Source organism: Stigmatopora argus, chromosome 12 (assembly GCF_051989625.1).
Source record: "Stigmatopora argus isolate UIUO_Sarg chromosome 12, RoL_Sarg_1.0, whole genome shotgun sequence".
NCBI lineage: Eukaryota > Metazoa > Chordata > Actinopteri > Syngnathiformes > Syngnathidae > Stigmatopora > Stigmatopora argus.
Window position 1 is genome coordinate 6,573,756 of NC_135398.1, and position 19,074 is coordinate 6,592,829.

General features: G+C 41.2%; 2 protein-coding genes across 4 annotated transcripts in view; both read left to right on the forward strand.

The window, feature by feature from the left end:
* Positions 1 to 358: 358 nt before the first annotated feature.
* On the forward strand, positions 359 to 3,022 carry LOC144085633 (gamma-interferon-inducible lysosomal thiol reductase-like). The gene is made up of 7 exons (XM_077615104.1): positions 359 to 559; positions 1,085 to 1,273; positions 1,334 to 1,408; positions 1,676 to 1,762; positions 2,115 to 2,267; positions 2,342 to 2,410; positions 2,497 to 3,022. The coding sequence occupies exons 1-7, from the start codon at positions 425 to 427 to the stop codon at positions 2,548 to 2,550; spliced, it is 762 nt and encodes a 253-aa protein (XP_077471230.1). The 5' UTR covers positions 359 to 424; the 3' UTR covers positions 2,551 to 3,022.
* A 106-nt stretch (positions 3,023 to 3,128) lies between these two features.
* LOC144085631 (3',5'-cyclic-AMP phosphodiesterase 4C-like) overlaps positions 3,129 to 19,074 on the forward strand; it is a 38,948-nt gene continuing 23,002 nt past the window's right edge. For 2 of the 3 annotated variants that reach the window (XM_077615100.1, XM_077615101.1), the window contains exons 1-2: positions 3,129 to 3,778; positions 4,331 to 4,548. In XM_077615100.1, coding sequence (XP_077471226.1) covers positions 3,740 to 3,778; positions 4,331 to 4,548 — 257 coding nt within the window. In that variant the 5' untranslated portion in view covers positions 3,129 to 3,739. Of the gene's footprint in view, positions 3,779 to 4,330; positions 4,549 to 10,457; positions 11,121 to 19,074 lie in introns of those variants that run through there. The other variant, XM_077615102.1, reaches the window with a different exon arrangement.

The window sequence follows — 19,074 nt, forward strand, 5'->3', positions numbered from 1 at the left end:
ATTAAAATACTATGAAATTGAAAAAAATACTACTTTAAAGTGTTTTGGGAGGGCATAATGAGCTTATTGTCTGTTTGTGTTCATTTTATTGGGTAAATAAATGTGATTATTATGTTTGTGGATGCCAGGTCTTAATGGGGTTTATTTTTTTCATTTCCTCCCAAAAATTAAAACATTCTATAGTATATCTTTTAAATTGAGCTGTATCTATATACTAATACTAGTTTGGCGTTTTAAAATTCTTACATGCTGCCACTAAACGTCGCTCTTGTTCTTTCCTGACCAGCTATTTACTCAACCCTACGTGTCAGTCGACGCAATTTGACGTCATCGCATCACCAGCCAATAAAAAGTGACAAAGCGCCCAAACAAGGAAAGTCTGACCGAAACGTGCTTTTGAGAAAGTACAGTTAAGAAAAGGAAGATGAACGTGACTTTGCTGTTCTTTTTGGCCTTTATTTTACACTTTAAGTCCAAATGTAGTGCTAATGTAGCTTCATCATGTCCTTACCCTCCTTCACGGTGGTGCTCGACGCTAGACTCAGCTGTCCAGTGTGGGGTGAGAGTCAATTAACTCTACGATAAAAACAACAACTATTTGTTCTTTATACTGTATTTATTTTTCCTTCAAACAAATTAAAGCGGTATCTCATATATTTGTTTTGTGTACGACGCATTTTAACAGCGTTATGGTGAAATTGTCTCTATCGAGTACGCGTTACTATTTAATGGATAGGTGATTAAAATACGCTGATGCACCCGTGTGGACTCCATTACCCTAAATGTTTGTCTCGAATATATATACTTAATTTAAATTTCTTTCATGAAGTAAAATGAAATGCGAACGAAATAACAATAAGAACAAACTTAAGACAATTCAAATGAATACAAACTATGCTCCACTAACACGATGTTATTTGTGTCGTAGTATTGAACTCATTGCCTGCCATTCATAGACATTGTCGACAAATCTGTTTGAAATGGGACGGGTGACACATTAAGTAAACATGTTTTGGTGCCATTGACGGCACTAGACTGACAATTAAAACAAATAACTTTTTAAAATGTATTTTTCCTCCCCCAGGTGCTGAAACACTGTCTCCAATCTAACTTGACTAAGTGGCATCAGGCCGAAGAACCAGTCAAAATGGAGGTCTTCTACGAGAGTCTGTGTCCAGACTGCATTATGTATCTCACTCAGGTGCTGTACCCCACTTGGGTACTTCTGCAGGACATCCTGTCTGTCCACCTGGTGCCTTTTGGCAATGCACAGGTAGTACTTATGATTAAATGTTATTTGTAGGCAACCTGCTTTTGATGTTTTGACTTGCAGGAGGCACACAATGGGACCAAGTACATCTTTAAGTGCCAACATGGAGAACAAGAGTGCCTTGGAAACACAATCCAGGTAGTTTTATACAAATTAACTCCAATGCCAGAGAAAAAAATAGATATAAATATTGGTATATATCATTCTCATTCAGTGTTCCAATTCACAATGGACTGGACGTCCATGCCTTTCAGAAATTGGAGAGCTCTAGAATTCTTTTTTTTTTTTCAGTCAAATTGAGTTTCTCAGTGTAATCCACTGCTGTCGTTTAGTGTTCAACAGCGGCATTACACTCAAAATAAATAAGAGGCAGAAAATGCTAATGACTCCATTTTCTCTCACCAGGCATGTTTACTGAATATGAGCGACAATGCCTTCCTCATCATTTTCTGTATGGAGGCCTCCAGTGACGTCATTGCTGCTGCCAAGACTGTGAGAAACCATTCATACGGCGCATCTGGTGTTGTGACTAATTGCATTTAATTGACACTCAAATTAAACAGAACCATTTTTATAGGCGATTAATCATTTGGCGAAATTGTTGACCTCAAAATTGTCCAAGTGATCTTCTGACCCAGTTAGTAGTATTAGTATTCCCTTTTCAGTTTAACTTAAAAAAAAAAAATACAAATTCATTTCCCCCAATTTGAAATGCAAAGAAAATTCTTTTTATTTGCTGTCATTTTTTTTAACTATAAACTTTTCCTTTAAGTCTACTTTGAACTACAAAATGATTCCGGCCATTAGTCCAGTGCGCCTTATACATAAAAACCATTGTGCCCAGTGTGTTCAACTGTACAGTCCCGAATTGAGCTGGGATCGCCTCATGACTTGCGTGAATGGCGATTTGGGGAACCAGCTGATGCATCAGAACGCCGTGAGGACCAACTCTCTGGATCCTCCGCACCAGTTTGTACCTTGGATGACCATTAATGGGGTGAGCTTTGGTCCATTACTTCTGTAAACGTGTCCCAATTACCTTGTCAATCCTCGTGCAACATAACTTTACAGGAGCACACGGAGGACTTGCAGAAGAAAGCTGTGACTTCTCTCTTCCCGCTTATCTGCAGCATGTACAAGGTTGTGACTTCCTAGTGTTTGCCTTATGTAGCATTTGTGGCGTTTGACCTAGAATTTCACTAATTGACCTTTGACCTTGATTGCAGGGGATCAAGCCTGATGTTTGTGGAGGAAGTGGACGGAAACATCTGAGGATCTAACGTCTCTGCTTGAGGTGCGGCCACGTGATATCCATCTTATGTTAATGGTTGCCATTGACGGGGTCAGACGTCCAATCCGTAGCGATCTTTTGATCGATCTGTCTATTGCCGTCAATGGCACTGAAACAATGGCCCGCCAGGCTTATAAAGCACTGAAGGGGAACTGTAATTCATTTTTTTTTACAGTCTTGGTAAATGGCTCTTTGTCCATCTGGCGACTTAACTTAAATTCTGCTCTGGGAAAACGGTCAAGCCCCATTTTGTGACTTGATACTGTTATACTTTATACAGTTACCTTTCACTCTAAATGTGCTGCCTACTTTTTTTTTCTTTGTGCAATATGCTAAAGCTCGTAAAATATCTAGGGAACTTTTTGAGCTCCTTTTTTATTTTTAGCTAACCAAAGAGTTTTTCAAAGGTGGTTCTCATGCTACTTGAATGTAATAATCTTGCAATAAAAAAACTATAATAATGGGGTCCAATATTTGTTTCATAGGAGAGGCCCTATATAGGGCAAGTGACTATTTTTGGTCATTTAAAAAAACACTTTCAGATTTTTGAGTCCAAAATGTGACCCAATGCCCCTGGTTTGAATTACTATAATAGATTTTTTAAAAATTGATTATTGGTTTTAGATACACATTTTTCAAAAATCTATTTGAGTTTCATATAAGTCAAATTAGTTGTAAATAACAAATGTTGAGAAAATATTTACTAGTGAGTCCCTTTTATAGAGGGAGAACTTTCCCCATAATTGCACCCTAATGGATAGTGCTCAAGCCTGTATTAAAAATAGTATTTTATTTATCCTCAAAAATGTATGTATTTTTAAAATACATACATTTTTAGGATGTTTTCTTTCTATAACTATGCAATCTGAAGCTTGGTGTTATCTGTACACATCCCATGCAAGATTTCCACCAGCACGTTGTGGCCCAACCAGTAGTTCAGGATAAATGACGTCCCCTGATTGTCCTCCCAGATAAACACACTAAAAGCACTATACCGTCAATGCCATCTACTTTTTTGGCAATCTCTCAGCTGTACATGACTTGATCTGCTTTTAAGTACAATTTGTAAGTTAACTGGGCTTTTGACGGCAGACTCTTAGGAGGAAAACCTCGTCAAATCATCCGAAATGGATTAGCTCCATCACCATTCAGGTTTTTTTTGGCTTAGCAGACAGAATATGAAGAGAAATAATTCATCCAAATGTTTTGTCACTGAGGTAAGACGAGCAAAACTAAATATGTGCTATTTTTGTTGTGACACCATAAACCGCTAACTGATCCACTGTCAGCACTTTTTTGTTTTTGATGGCAAGTGACGTCATGGCATGTAACCTGTAACCAATTGAGCTGCTAGCAAACGGAGCGATGATGTCACAAAATGCGAGGGAAAACAACTTTGTTGTTGTTTTAAAAATACTGATGCTGAAAAGCCGTGAGCTGAATCCACCGTGGGAAACCATTTTTGTGTTTGATGTGATCACCTAAAATGAGATAAAATCCCAGAAGATAAAGGCAGCTCTTGAAGGCTTGTCATTGTTTGATCATATCAGGCTCTGTCTGCGTCATGAAGAACACCTTTGGCTCATAACTACAATAATAAATGCAAGACCTTTTTTTTCAGCACAATGTGAATAATAAAAGCCACCTCCAACTTTTAATCTGAGTTGAAACTGAAAAAACAAATATAGTTTATGGATGACTTATTAATCATTGTTTTATGTCCATAAGCTCGTCTGTGCCCTAACCTACACTTTTTTTTGTTATTTCAGCGACAGTGGGGGTCGACGGACCGGACTTCCTATCTGAAGCTTCTCCAAAAGTCCTCTGTCAGATATGCCGTCAAGCGGCTTTTTTCGGGCACCTTGCAGCTTCCCAGGCTGTCATGCAGGCCTTCCATGCTGGACAGACGAGACGATGTTCTGGCCGACTCCTGCTCCGGGTCTCCGGGAACACTTTGGACCCTGACCAGCCGGATCTCCAAGGCTTTGTGAGTGCGATTTTATTGTCGGTCCTTTGGTCCAATGCCATGTCTATGGTAATTGTCAGTGCTCATATTTTTGGGGGCTAAGGAATGCTAACAGACTTGTCAGATAAAGTCACAACACTTAGATCTGGGGTGTCCAACTTGGTTTGGTTCCCAGGACACCTTAAGGCCAAGTAGCTGCTCACGTGGGTCGGAGCAGTTTATTTTGGCCTCAAAAAATTTGCTTACTTTTCGCTGGCTCCTACAAACCGACCAAAATGAGTCAATTTTGTGTCACACCCTTGTCATATGAGCTTATTTATAGTTTTATAGTGATTTTCCGGGATGCTTCTTGTTCGTTTGTCGGTTCCTGTTGATTTTGGTTGCATTTCCAAATGATCAACAATCAAACAAATACATATTTTTGGAATTTATGTAATAGTTTGACTCCGCATAGTTGAAACCGATGACGAAGCCAAAGGTAAGAATCTGGGAGAGGGTGCATGACTCAATGGAAAATAATAGTTGAGACTCGTCTTAATCGTGCGAGGAGTCGGAATGGGAAATTAAAAGTGGGTTGCGGCGGTAGTACGGCTTTATTTATTTGTTTAATATATTTTCACAAAAACGCCAGTGGGCTTCTTTAACCACAACTTTTCTGGAGGGTTTAATTCAATTTGATACTCGGTTCTCTTGAGCCAGAATTGAACCAGATGGAAGTTGACTGACTGGGAATACATCTACACGTATGTTCCACTTTCCATAGCATTTCTCCACATCAGACTTTTCCGTAAGATTTTTTTTTTAGAAAGAAGCTGAAACAAGAGTTTGCTGAAGGCTCTCTCTTAGCTGTTGGTCATCAACTAAGCCCTTTATCAGATGGTTCATTTCCTTAGGTTATTTTGCTCAGTCTACACATGAGACAGGATTTAGCTGTGATCACATGTTCCTGCAAACGGGTTGGCTTGGGGGGGCTACCTGATGTTGCCTCTGGTCACAGATAGAGAGCGCCATCGTGACAGAACCCATGCACTCTAGCGGGTCTAGACCGAGGAGATTCATGTGACCGCTCTTGGTAATCCCGGAGCATGTGAAAAGCAGAGAGGCCGCCTTTGCCAAAACGGCCGATTTCCCCGACGAATTTGACGTCGGAGCCAGAAGAGAATCCTGAGTTTGCAAATTCACTTGAGATGACAACTAGAAAGCCAACCAAGTCATGGGTCTGTGTTGTGACTCTAGAGGAAGTAGAACTCCAGCACCCTTCCCATATTCAAAAGCAGGATTCTATTTTGGGATCGAAGAAAGTGGGAGGCTGAGGGACAGAAGAGAACATGGAGAGATCTGTCATGATGCTGCTCCCCTGTAAATCAGACGGCCATATTTAGTTGGAGAGAGGGGATGGCTCAGCAGTAATGTAAACAAAGCTTCAAGAGAGCAGGAGGGACGCACAAACTCTACATTTACGTGCTCGCACTCCTTGGGGAAGACGCCAATGACACACGTTGGATCTCCTTCTGGATTCCATCTAAAAAGCTCCCCAGGATTTGGATTCTGAAAAAAAATAGGGTCATGTGCTTATCTCCCTTCACATCCTGTTGATAGAAGAATTAAGGAATTGTAGAAGGAACGCGCCTCACACTCTGTCAAAGCTCCAGCGGTCTCCGTTGCCGACCATGATTGACTTGTGCTCTGAGGACGAGCAATTCCAAGTTCAGGTGGGGCCACAAGAACAAAGAAGACCCAGACTGCCTATCATTCAGCTCATCCCGAGGACCAAGATGGCATCGCCCAGCGGATCCCCAAAGAACTCTCCAGGCGGATCCCCTCGTAATTCTCCTCTGCTCTTTAGGAAGATGATGATGAACCGGAGCATCAATCTCCAGAGGCGTCGCTTCACCTTGGCCCACACGCCCAGGTAGAGTCTACAAATGGGCTCCCTTCTCGGAATAGTTTGGGGACCCCTGGGTTAGACAGTCAAGATGGAATGGACGTCTGTTGCTGTCTATGGCATCCAATCAGTTGAAACATACGCAACGAAACAAGCTGTTTTATGTTGTGTCAGTTGTTCTACCGCTATATTTTGCTAGCATAAGGGCTACGAGTCGTGTTCTACAGCTGCTCTTGTTCATTTATTTTTGGCCGCCGGATTATAAAGTGCTGAAGCCAAGCTCGTGTTTAGGAATTCACACACTTGTTGCACTTTAACATAATTCAGGACGGTCAAATTAACATAGTCAGATGATTTCACGCGGCTTTTAGCCCTTTGGGTTATAGTTCGGCTCCCTCGTTTTGACATTTCAATTCGCTCACTTGGTTGTCAGTTTTAGTGTTTAATTTCCTCGAGGTGGGAGTGTTTTTCCAAAGCTTTGTCTACCTGATTGGACTCACCTCTGTCAACACACGACATGCCTGCTGTCGCCGGATCAGCTGTGTTTGTTGTTCCGCTTTGTCAGGCAAATACTTTGTATACGTCAAACACACAGAAACCACGTGGCTAAGAAACTCATGTTTTCTCAGATGTCCTGTCTTGTTATTACTCTACTACTATTGCAATTATAACCAAGTATTCCCACTGGTCATGGAATGAATCATATTGTTTTCAAGGGGTCAAAATACTCTTTGTGGAAGTGCAGATGAAAAAAAGAACAAAGTAATGCTTTGGTTCTTTTAGAACGAAAAATAGACTGAAGTATTTTAAAAAGCTAGTTTGCTGAAAGCCAAAACCAATAATTCTAGATTTTTATTTTTTAATCAAGCCGGCCTCTCCCACTCAAAATGGATTGCACATCTATTTCCATCAATGATTACCCATTTGATTGGGAAAAAATAGGATAAACTACCCAAACGCTGGTACTTTGAAATACATCTTAACAGTATTTTGTTGATATTTTCCTATTCAATCTAGAGGCTTCAAAGAAACTCCCATTTTTGTACGTGGGATTTCTCCTTTTACCAATTTTTGGAAATGTAGCCCAAACGCTTTCCTATATTCAAATATTACACTGACAGATTTGGTAGAAGAAAATTTCATGGTCCCTTCTGGAAAATGTGACATCAAACCGCAGTGTTTTTAAATGGAGCGGTTCTGCAAAAGAGTTCTGCAAGTAAGGGTATGTGTAGTCTCTCCTCATGTCATAACTGAGGGGAGGAAGAAAAGTTATGGCAGGATGGCTGGCAAGAAGGATAAATTAAACAAACTTAGGATCCAGCGGAAAATGAATGTCACAACTGAGCATAAGTTTAAAACACCTGCGACTTTATTTTTACTCAACGTCCGATTTGATTAAAAACCCTTTTCCGCTTTAATACATCTCACTAAATAGACTTATGAAAAATACTTTAGTTTTTCCCCCCTGTGTTTAATCATTCTCTGAACTCATTCACAGAATTTCTACTTTATTTTCATTTTTTTAAACGGGCATTTGTTTTTGCCATTTTCACTACATTTTAATGATAAATAAATCATCAATAAATAGGAATAGATAAATAAGTGGTCAGCATAATAAAAAAGTAGTATAAGTAGTAGTAATAAGTCTTGATTACGTCCTAGGTGCAGAACTCCAGTTGAGTATGGTGATAGCTCTTGGGAAGAAACTGTCCTTGAGTCTGTTTGTCTTGGCTGTTATGGCTCTGTTGCGCCTTCCAGTGGGCAGCAGGTTGAAGTGGTGGAAGCCGGGATGCGTATTGTCTTCCATGATGGTCTCTGCCCCTTTAACGCACCGGGATTTGTAGAAGCTGGACAGGGTAGGTAGGGGACAGTCGATGATCTTTTGGGTTGTGTTGATCACCCTCTGCAGTCTTTTCCTGCCAGCTTTTTCTGAAATCGTCAAAGTACACCAAAATTGATGTGTTGGAAATTGTGTGTTTGACGCTAAAGTTAACCATTGGCTGCCTGTGTGCGTCAGTCAAGGCGTGTTTTAAGTCTTAAGACTCAACTTCAAAGCAAAGTCAATGGGGCTGTATGATCAGACGTGAAAGTTTGCGCTGGAAGCACAGTTCTTAACACTTAAAATAGTCTTCCTTTGTTGTCAGTTATGTATATGCGTGACCAATTATGGGCTAAAGTTGAATGGCACCCTGTCTAAGACCCCCTTAGGGCCTGCTCGCCACAAACGCAAATGCACGCAGATGCGTGCTTGTGCGTATGTTACATAGAAAAACATCAGTGGAGGAAAACACAATGAACATTTAAACACACAAAAATGACTGTTCCCCTTTGAAGACAATGGCTTTTTTTCCACTCGATAATTGCATTTATTTTAAGGATAAGTTTAGAAGGTACGAATGCTGTGATAGTAGATGACGGAAAATCGAATCAAACTTCCAGTTGACAATAATTTTCTGGTTTGTAGGACGCTAAAGTCATTTGGTTTTTTTTCCGCCAATATGGTTTTATTCGGTTTGATTTACTGTACTTGACTGTTTTTAGCCTTGTGGTTGCCTGTTCCTTCATGTTTGACTCACTGTGCCCTCCAATCAGAGTGTATAATTGCGTGAGAGCAGAGTTCAATATTAAAGAGGAGGGCTGAATCAACAAAAAAAACTCACACACATACACACAAATGCAATATTGAAGTATTGATCGACCAGCGCACTGTTATTACTACTGGCTCGGAGGCAGGTTGCTCACATGAAAAGGGGGAAAGCACATTGCTTTGTTCAGGACCTTTTAGTGGAATTTTATTACAGTTAGCACTGACGGTGTGAGAATAAATTGGTATGGCGATGTAGTGTATTGATATATCGTACGTTTGCCAGCGTGACTTTCCAGAGGACCAAAATCTTTCCACTGTAATATTGTCAATGTTCACTCATTGGCTGAACATTTGTTCATTCCAAGTGAATTAGACGTGAAGCCTCGTCAATGGCAATGAAAGATAAGCATTGTGTGTCTGTTATTGTCAAATTTGTAATATTGCTTGAAATGTTGCACAGAAATATTCTTATTCTCTCAAAGTTTTTGATAGATTATCCGTGACGGTGCAAAACATAAACACTGCTTATTTTTTTATTAGCAAATTCTTGTTTCACTCTTTTAGTAATTACATCCTCAACTATTGTGGATTATTTATTTATTTATTTTACCCATATATCGACAATTTCTTTTATTGCCATATTGTGAGATAATTGCATTGGGAGGTAGCCAGACTAGGGAGGTCCCGATTTAGATTTTTTTTTCCAAGAACTTTTGCCTTCTGATATGTTTTTATCGCAGTGAAAATAATGTAACCAGGAAATGAAAAATCATATTTTTGGAATTAAGGGGCGGACTACTGGCACCTTCTCAAAAAAGACTGTTTACAACAAATACATAATGCTCTGCTTGTGATTGCTTTTTAAAGAAAAGTATTCCCACTCAACGGACATGTTTTCCTAGCTGAAAAGCACGATGGTACAAAATACATCTTGGAGCGAATTCCAATCGTCCAAAAATAGTAGTCGTATCGCCTGTCGATACTGATACAAAGTATCGGATGGGGACGCCCCGAAGCCAGCAGCTCCCACCCTTAATCGACACTCAACTTTTTCAAAGTCTCATTCATCCCTCTCTGTGGTCCTTTCTCTCTCATTTGGACTCTCTTGGCCTGCCTCTGTCAACTGGTCTGCACCCAACCCCTCCTCGCTCTCTCTGTGTATTTCATACTCTGGGGAGATAGTGCTGTTTGTTGTTTCAAGCTGGAGTTGGATCCCACCACTCCCGGGGGGGGGGGGGGGGGGACAATAGAAGAGGGAGCAGACGTGTGTTGTGGGCTCTCTGACAAGGACTGCGTGGGACGCTCCGCTCCAGGGAGCATCTCGTGGGACTAGAAACGCTCTTTCCAGCTCAATTTTGTCCTGACTGGCTTGAACTCAGCGCAGGAAAATCTTTGATCAGATAGTCAACTTCGCAAAGGTTATTGGACGGTGTTTTTCTTCTAAAGATATTCTTCTGGCGGCTTGGTTGAACTTACTGTTGGATTCAAAAGAAGACCTGAATCGGATGAGTGACGATCCGGGGGGAAAAAAAATACAGAAAACGGGCGAGTGAAGAATTCATTCTGCCGGGTTGATGCACACTTGGCTCGGCTTGACCGCTGAACTTTCTGCAAGATGAGACACTGAGGCTCCGTGATGCGAGGTTTCTTCCAGACAACGGTCTTTGCCTTTTTAGGCATGTGCTGAACATTTCTGCGCCCCTCTTTTCCCGTTAAAACCAGTGGACATGAAGATAATGCTGGAGCATAAATTGAATTTCCACCTTGATGCACACTGATCCGTTAATTCTACGCAGAGATGGAAGCAAAAGCAAAGCTCGGAAATACCGCTTAGGACCCACAAGGCCTGACTTGCTGTAGCAATCAGCTCAAATCCGACTGAGTTGACTTAGCACTGTGATTCTTTCTTTTGTTTCCCACAATCCCCCTAAATGAGAAACTCCAGTCGTTTCTTTGAAGTTCCTTCCAGCATGATATGCTTTCTCACAGCACAGACTTGCTTTCATCCTCACTTTTGACCGTTTTTGTTTTGAAAAACCACGCCAAGATGATGAACAAGGACTCTCGCTTCCAACGGAAGATGCACGGCAACTTTTCCACTCGCAGGCATTCGTGTATTGGGTATGTATTGGTCCTTGGTTGGCAGATCGGGCTTTCGCCAATATGTCCTTGGGGTTTTGGTAGCGTTTTGCTCTCTGAAGCTTATTGTTCTTTCACTAGAAAAAAAATGGTGTGTTGGATAAACAGTTTTCAGCGTTTAGGTTTCCAACTTTGTAAGTCCACCATCATATTAGACCACATGTGTGTCAAAGTGGCGGTCCGAGGGGCAAATCTGGCCCGCCGCATCATTTTGTGTGGCCCGGGAAAGTAAATCATGAGTGCCGACTTTCTGTTTTTAATTAAAATGAAGAGTATAGATGTAAATTAAATTTCCTGATTTTCCCCCTTTTAAATCAATAATTGTAATTTTTTTAATCATTTTTTCAGTTTTTAGTTCAAAAATCATTTTGTTAATTCTAAAAAAATATATATATATAAAGCTAAAATAAACATTGTTTTAGATCTATAAAAAACTGAATATTCAGGGCTTTTAATCCATTTATAAAAGAAAAATCTAAATATTATATCTAAAATGGTCCGGCCCACGTGAAATCAAGTTGACGTTAAAGCGGCCCGCGAACCAACCCCGAGTCTGACACCCTTGTATTAGACGATGCAGTTTTGAAATCAGTATGGCTGCTATTTTTTTGTAAACCAGGGATTGAAATTGTCATCTCATTTTCCGAACTGCTTTATCCACATTAGGATAGGGGTGCTGGAGCCTATCCCAGCTAACTAGAAGCGGGGGACACCCTGAATTGGTGGCCAGCCAATCGCAGGGCACAAGGAGACAAACAATCATTCGCGCTCACACTCATACCTAGGGGCAATTTAGAGTGTCAAAGTGTCAAATCAGCCTACCATGCATGTCTTTAGAATGTGGGAGGAAACCAGAGTGCCCGTAGAAAACCCACGCAGGCCCCGAGAGAACATGAAAACTCCACAAAGGTGGACCGACCTGGATTTAAACCCAGGTCCCCCACTTTTGTGGTTGGAAACAAAATCATTTGCCATAAGCACCATATTTGTTATTACTAGATGAAAGCAAGCATCACAGGATTTTAGAGGCCATTTTGATGTTTTGATGATTGCAATATCATCCAGAAAATTGCAATTCAATCTTTTTTTATAATATTGTTCAACCCTACTCAAGTGGTGGCACTAAATAATTTTAGCCGAGGCAGGATCATTTTATCACTTCAAGTTCAAGTTTGTCTTATTTTATATTTTATTTAATAATAAATTTTATTTGATTTTTTGCGTCTACATTACACACACCCAGATCGGCAGCGAATGCAAACCCTGAACTCTTAGCTAACATGTCTTCCAAGGATCGGTTGGTACTGTGTTGGAAGTTGTCGGTGTTGGCGTGTATACACTCGACGCTGTGTTTGCAACGTACTGGAGCCTGGGGGAACCTTTTTGGATCCAACTCTGTCCGCTGATTTTCTTCCTCGAGGTCTACAAACTCGAGCAAAGTTGAAGTGTCTGTTACAAATGGTATGATCGTCATTTTGTATTCAAGGACAATTTGGATCTTCTTAGAGGACAAATAGAATTGAATTGCTCCGGTCCATTTCATTTTGTGCCTTGAAAGTTAACTTGTTGCCGCTAATTGTTAGCGCTAGACGGTACCTAAGGTCACTTCTGGTAAATTTTGGATCCGTTTCTATTGATTTTGAAGGACTTTTGGGAGGCTTATTGTTTGTTTGTGGGTTAGGATTAGGGTTCTATACGTATGAATGAGGTACAAAGTGCTCACCAGGCAGAATAACCCAGCCGGGCCACTTCCAGCCCACGGGCCGCACGTTTGACGCCACTGCCATAAAGCGTTCCAAAAGACAAGCCATAAAAGAGATGTCGGGAGAGTGCGCCAGTGCACGGAAAACCTTTCTGCACTCTGGGCATGAGACATGTGCTCGAGAGTGTCATCCAATCTCCTCCAGCTTGTTTGGATCATATGAGAAGATCAGAGCATGAGATTGTAAGCCAAATTCAGAAGTACCAAAGGAAGGAAAACAAGCCTTTTATTCTCTTGTTACCTGAATTTCACCATATGCAGCTTGCAAGGAAAACAATCTACACGGAAATTGCGAGGAATGACCGAGTATGCCGTGTGGGAAAGTAGTAGTTCAAATATTTGCACTGATTGATCACATTTCAGTTCATTAATGGTGCTGTCATTTGCCCATGTCATTGACTCCTAAAATATATCAGCTTTTAAACATTTTGCTTCCAATAAATGGGGCACAGCGTTCATGATTTTTAAGAAACAATTTGACCGTACAATTTTTAAATGCGGGAATGCCTGAAGGCATTTAATGTTGGTTTCTGCCAAGCTGTTTGTGCAATGATTTTTCCAGATTCTCTGAATCTTTTCATAATGACAGACCACAGATGATCCAATCTTGAAATGATTTATAATGGAACGTTAAGAAAACTGTAAAATTCCACTCTTTGGCATCGTTTCCCTGATGAGCTTTCAACCAATAATTTGTTAGGTTTGTCACATCTTTTTATGGGTTGCAGGCATGAAATTCAGAATATGGCAATAAAGGAGTTGCAAATAAAAACCAATTTGTATGACCAACGCTAAGATTTGGATAGCGTGTCAATGGCAGCCAGTATCTTAATTGATGAAATAACACAAAATAGCAAGTTTGTGTTTCCTTATTTTGTGCTAACATTGTTTAAAAACGCTTTCATTTTCGAGGAACTCCGGGTGCGTTGTCAGGGATCCAATTCTTATGTCACTTTGTTTGTCTTTTCCTGAAGCCACTTAGAAGATTGTTTCAGACTAATTGAACCATCTTTTTTGTTACTCACAAAGGATTGAGTTGTACTCTGCGTCACAACAGACATGGCTTTATTCGGACACGTACCAAGAGTATCAGGGCACTATTCGTACATCGTACATTGCGTACACACACACACACTCACTCACACACACACACACACATTCACACAATTCTTTTATAGTGCCACTTTAGATGTGGTTAAATAAGAGCTTCAAATCCTTATCGTAAAAAGGACAGTTGCTGCTCAAGGCGTTAAGCTTGAGGAGGAAATTGACTGAACATTTGGGCCAGGGGTGTCAAACTTGTGGCCCGTGTACTCAGTTGTGCAAGTGGTGCAAGTCCACTCACATTTTTACTTAAATTGAAATCCAAACGTGACCGGACGTTTCGTCGAAAGACGTTTGGTTCCCGGACGTTTGGTCGACCGGACGTTTGGTCCCCGGACGTTTGGTCCCCGGACGTTTGGTAGTACGGACGGGCCGTCAACCCGACATTTGGTCGCCGGGTTCGCTCACTGTCAAATTATGAGAGAGAGAGAGAGAGAGAGAGAGAGAGAGAGACAGAGAGTTTACTGTTGAAAGTGAGCAACCAGGTAATCTCTCGATTTCAAAATTATAATCATGAGAGGGAGGGAGAGAGAGAGAGTCCGTTCTACCAAACGTCCAGTCGACCAAACGTCCGGGAACCAAACATCTGGGGACCAAACGTCTTTTGACGAAACGTCCGAGTGCCAAATCCAAATGGCTTCAAATGTTGAGTTCAAACGACTTTATTTATCGTCCCATTGACCAATCGGGTGGCTCTTTTCCTCCTTCTGTGATTTGAAATGTGTTTTTCCCAAGTGGACATCCAGTTCATTCGTCTTTTGGCATCAATCGCGGCCAAACTAACCTCACAGAACTCGACTTTACTAAAATGTTAACTTCAGTCGTCATTTGCGATCAAAACACGAAATAGCAACAAGAAAGGTGTCAAGTGAGGGCGCGTGAGCAAAGGGCAATAGTGTCAATGTCAGAGGTCTCCGGACGCTCCGCCCCCTCGGCCAAACGCACACTCCTATTCATCAATACGGCCTGTGTGGCTACTTTGTGCGTCACGGCTGTACTCTAGAGTTTCAGCATGACTGATTTGCCCAATGGCCTCCAGAGCTCCATCGATCCCCGAGGGGGGCCGGCAGCCCGTGACGGCTCCAACATAGCAACATAGCCCAAATTCAACGGCAACACCTCTCCTACGGGCGGGACGGCTCGTTGGCACAACCAATACCTTTGTGAGATTCTGTACTGTGGTGAAAGACAAGCAGGCGTTTCTACAACAAAGGTGTGTTTCAGAAAAGAACTTTTGTATTTGTTTTATTTTTTTTTAATCTCTGTTCTATGCCGCTCTGATGCAACCGTGTCAGATGACTGTTGGTTGTAGCCACTAGAGGGGGGAGCTGACTATCTTATGCCTTGGGCTGATACAGAGCAACAATGGGCTCTCTTTGATGCAACACCTTTTTTCTCCTCCTCCAGATTCTATCTTTATTCTTTTATAGAATAGGACCGACTTATTGCAAATCGTGCAAATTATGCCATTTGGGTAATACGACATGAATGTGTTAGCATTTTCCCCCATAGTACACAGTTTGTCTGCACTGAAACCACATAGGGCCATGTCAATATTTAACAGGGCATCAGTTGCTATTGAGCTCTTTTTCACCCTTTTATAGGACTTAACCTCATCCAAAAAATGGCCTCCACATACTATGTAAACATCACATTTTGAGTTATTGTCAGACAAAAACTCCAACAGTCATGTCGGCCAACATATTCACATTTGCTACACAAGGATGGCTTACATGAGCCAATATAAGATATCCACCAATGCGGATGCTAGGTCTCCATCATATTATTTTATTTATATTATCCTTCCTCCCATCAGCTGTCAGGCTCTTTAACAAAACAAATGGCTGAGTGTTAAGACCTACCGTATGCATGCATGTACATCTATGTGTATGTATGTATGTGCTTGTATATATATATATATGTGTATGTATGTATATATGTGTATGTACACGTATGTGTGTATGTATATATGTGTGTATGTACACGTATGTGTATATGTATACGTATAATATATATTGCAGCAACACGCTTATTTATTTATATATTTATTCACGTATTTATTTATTAACTTACTTATTACCTATCTATTTATGTCTAAAATGCCTTTCCTATTTCTGCATCCTCACCCTCTTGCTACTGTGACAATGAAATTTCCCGAATATGGGATGAATAAAGTTATCCAATCATTATTTTGGCAGCATGGTGGAATTGTTGTTAGCATGTCCTCCTCACAGTTCTCGGATCGAGGGTCCAATCCGTTGGACTTTCTTGTGTGGAGTTTGCTTGTTGTCCCTGGGCCTATGTGGGTTTTTTTTTCTGGGTACTCCAGTCTCCTTCCTAAAGAGTTAAAAGAAGTGACCAGTACGGACCTTAGCGTCACACGAGCAGATGGCACATCAATGAATCATGAAATGACACGCTGATAGCCTTTACTTCAGTACATGACGTTTGGCATAACCCAGCCAAATATAACCCCCGAGAAACAAGCTCATGCCGACACCTGCTCTGGCTGCTTTGTGTGCATATCACGTACTACTGGCGGTCATTTTTGAATTGAGCTTTAGTCTGTTTGGGATGTTTTTTCTTTTTCTTTTTTTTTTTAGGAAGTCTGACTTAATGCGAGTCAATAACAAATCAAGTTTGTTTTGTCTGTGTGGTGTTTGACTAGCCTAATTTGCGTAGCCGCCCCCAGGGTTTGGTCATTTGTAACGATGCATTGATTGGTTAGGCCGCAATCAAATCAGTTGAAATGCGTAATATCTGTCAACGTGTTCATATTTTCGATATGCGTTTTGTCAGGAGGAATTGGTTTCTTTCAAATGTCACTATTGAATTATGCTTGCATTTGATTTTTAAGGGAAATGTAACTCTCTGCGTTGATTGTGTACATGACTTTATACATTTGAACTAATTGAGTTTTGAGATGGACCCTGGCACAAATTCACGTTGAAATTCTAAAGTATGGCAAAGTCTTGCACATTTTGCTCTTGATGGAGGTTTGCACTCCACTGAATGCCTGTTTAATTTGTTTGTGCCCTTTCCATTTAGCATAATTAATGTTGTTGGACAATAAAACAGAGGTCAGCAAAGAGACGTGATGCCGTCTGACAGGCAGAGACTCGGACACACAGCGCTTCTTTACACGCTTGAAAAGAGCTCGTTACCCAGGAATTTAGGCCTTCCTTATGTGAGGCCAACATATGATGTCATGAGGCCCCTTTTGTAAAAAAAATGGACACTATAGCTTTGATAAGTAAGAGACGATGTGACCCTCGTCATTTCAGCCCCCTTTACAAGCATTTGAAGCAAACCTACGGTGTCTGTCTTGCTTCAGATGTCTGCTCTTTTCCACTCGGGTGACGCACGGCCACGAAAAACTGGATAAGCATCTGCTCTTAGCGCCAGCAATTGTCAAAGGCTTGTAAAACTTTGTGAAAGTTGCTCTGCTTCTTACCTTTACAGCGTTTACAACCCTTTTTTAAGCCGAGGTTTATCGTTGACATTCGAATATCTCGAGGCACAACAAGAAGAAACGGTCATGTAAAATAACAGTGCTGCCAAAATTTAATCCATCGTGTAGTAGGTCAAAACTCATGCCCAGACGTTTACACGCGATCTCCCTAGGCTACGCCCTTTAAAGTCACACGCACACACTCATGCATCTGGTATAGTATCACCCCTGCTAAGCTAAAATTGTGCTATAAAGTTTGAAAGGTAGACAGGCTAGGCTGTCATCGACTTAGGACCACCGCGCTGAATTGCTTTGCAGTTTTGTTTGTTTATTATAACTCTTTTTGGGAGAATCTCTGTCGAAGTATCGTGGCTGACTGGTGTCCAGTTTACGTGAAGTGGGAGGCTTGGCAGCAAAGGAACAAATGTTCAGTCGATGTCAAGCCTTGGGTGCAATAATGTAGGAAAGAGCTTTGAAGTCTTCTTGCGTCACTGGGCTGTGTGTTTGTACTTGGTCTTTTTACTTCTCAGGTTGCTGATCTCTTAAAGCACTTGCTGAGGCTGGTCCTTCTTTCCAAATATCACAAACAGTAGCCAAAAAACACTTGGGAGTCACTCATTCCTCTGATGCTTGCAAAATTGTCTCGTGTGCTATTCACTGACATTCCGCGATATACTGGCTTTATTTCTATTCAGTTTTTACCATTTTATTTTAACGATAAGTCAATGCATACGATTTCATTTCGTGGAACTATGATGTGTTCTTGATCTGTGCTCAACTAAAATTCCCCCTAAAAATGCAATTTCTAGATCTTTCTTTCACCTTGTCATTTGGCTGTTGTGATCTGTAGTCCAAAAAAAATGCAAGATTTGACATTTTTCGTTTTTATAGGCACCTTTTCCTTAAATTTGTGTCTGAACAAAACTGCTGGCGCAAAATGACTAAAGCAGTCAGGATGATTCCTTTTCTAAAACCTTCCCCGTTTGAATTTCTCGAATAGAAAACAACCCTCAATTCATTAAAACAGATTTTTTTTCAACCTAATACTAATAGAACTAATCTCACTGTGGGAATAGAACCTGTAGATCCGCGTCTTCCTGGTCTTACGTCCAAATATTTCCTGTTTAAGTTGTTAGCAGGAGTGCGCGCTACATTTTCATATTTACTTTACACATTTCTGGTCTTCGGAAATACATTGCCCCCCCGCCCGGGGCTGACCTTGTGTGCTCGTGCATGAGACCATGTTGTACGTTCACTGTGTGTGTGTGTGTTGTCTTTACCTAACATAGTCAAAGCATAATAGCCTGTGGCCTATGGGGGTTCCCCGTCCTGCGTTTGTATCAACATTCACTATGTAGGCGAGACAACAGGAAGGGGTTATCGTTCAGTTGCCCCCTTCCACTCATGAATCGGATGTCCATGGCATTGAATCCAAATGAATCGGACGTCTACTGCCGTCAATGGCCACCACTGATTTAAGAGTGCTCTGCCCGAGTACAGAAAAAAGCTATCATTTGTAAATAAGGCGACCGATTGGTCGGTCCTCACTGTGTGGAGTTTGCATGTTCTCCACGGGCTTGCGTGGGTTTTCTGCCGGTACTCTGGTTTCATCCCACATC

Coding starts and splice junctions, on each gene's coding strand:
- LOC144085633 (XM_077615104.1), top strand. CDS start 425: ATGAACGTGACTTTGCTGTTCTTTTTGGCCTTTATTTTACACTTTAAG. Junction 2,268..2,341: donor CTTGGATGACCATTAATGGG/GTGAGCTTTGGT, acceptor ATAACTTTACAG/GAGCACACGGAGGACTTGCA. Junction 2,411..2,496: donor TTATCTGCAGCATGTACAAG/GTTGTGACTTCC, acceptor CCTTGATTGCAG/GGGATCAAGCCTGATGTTTG.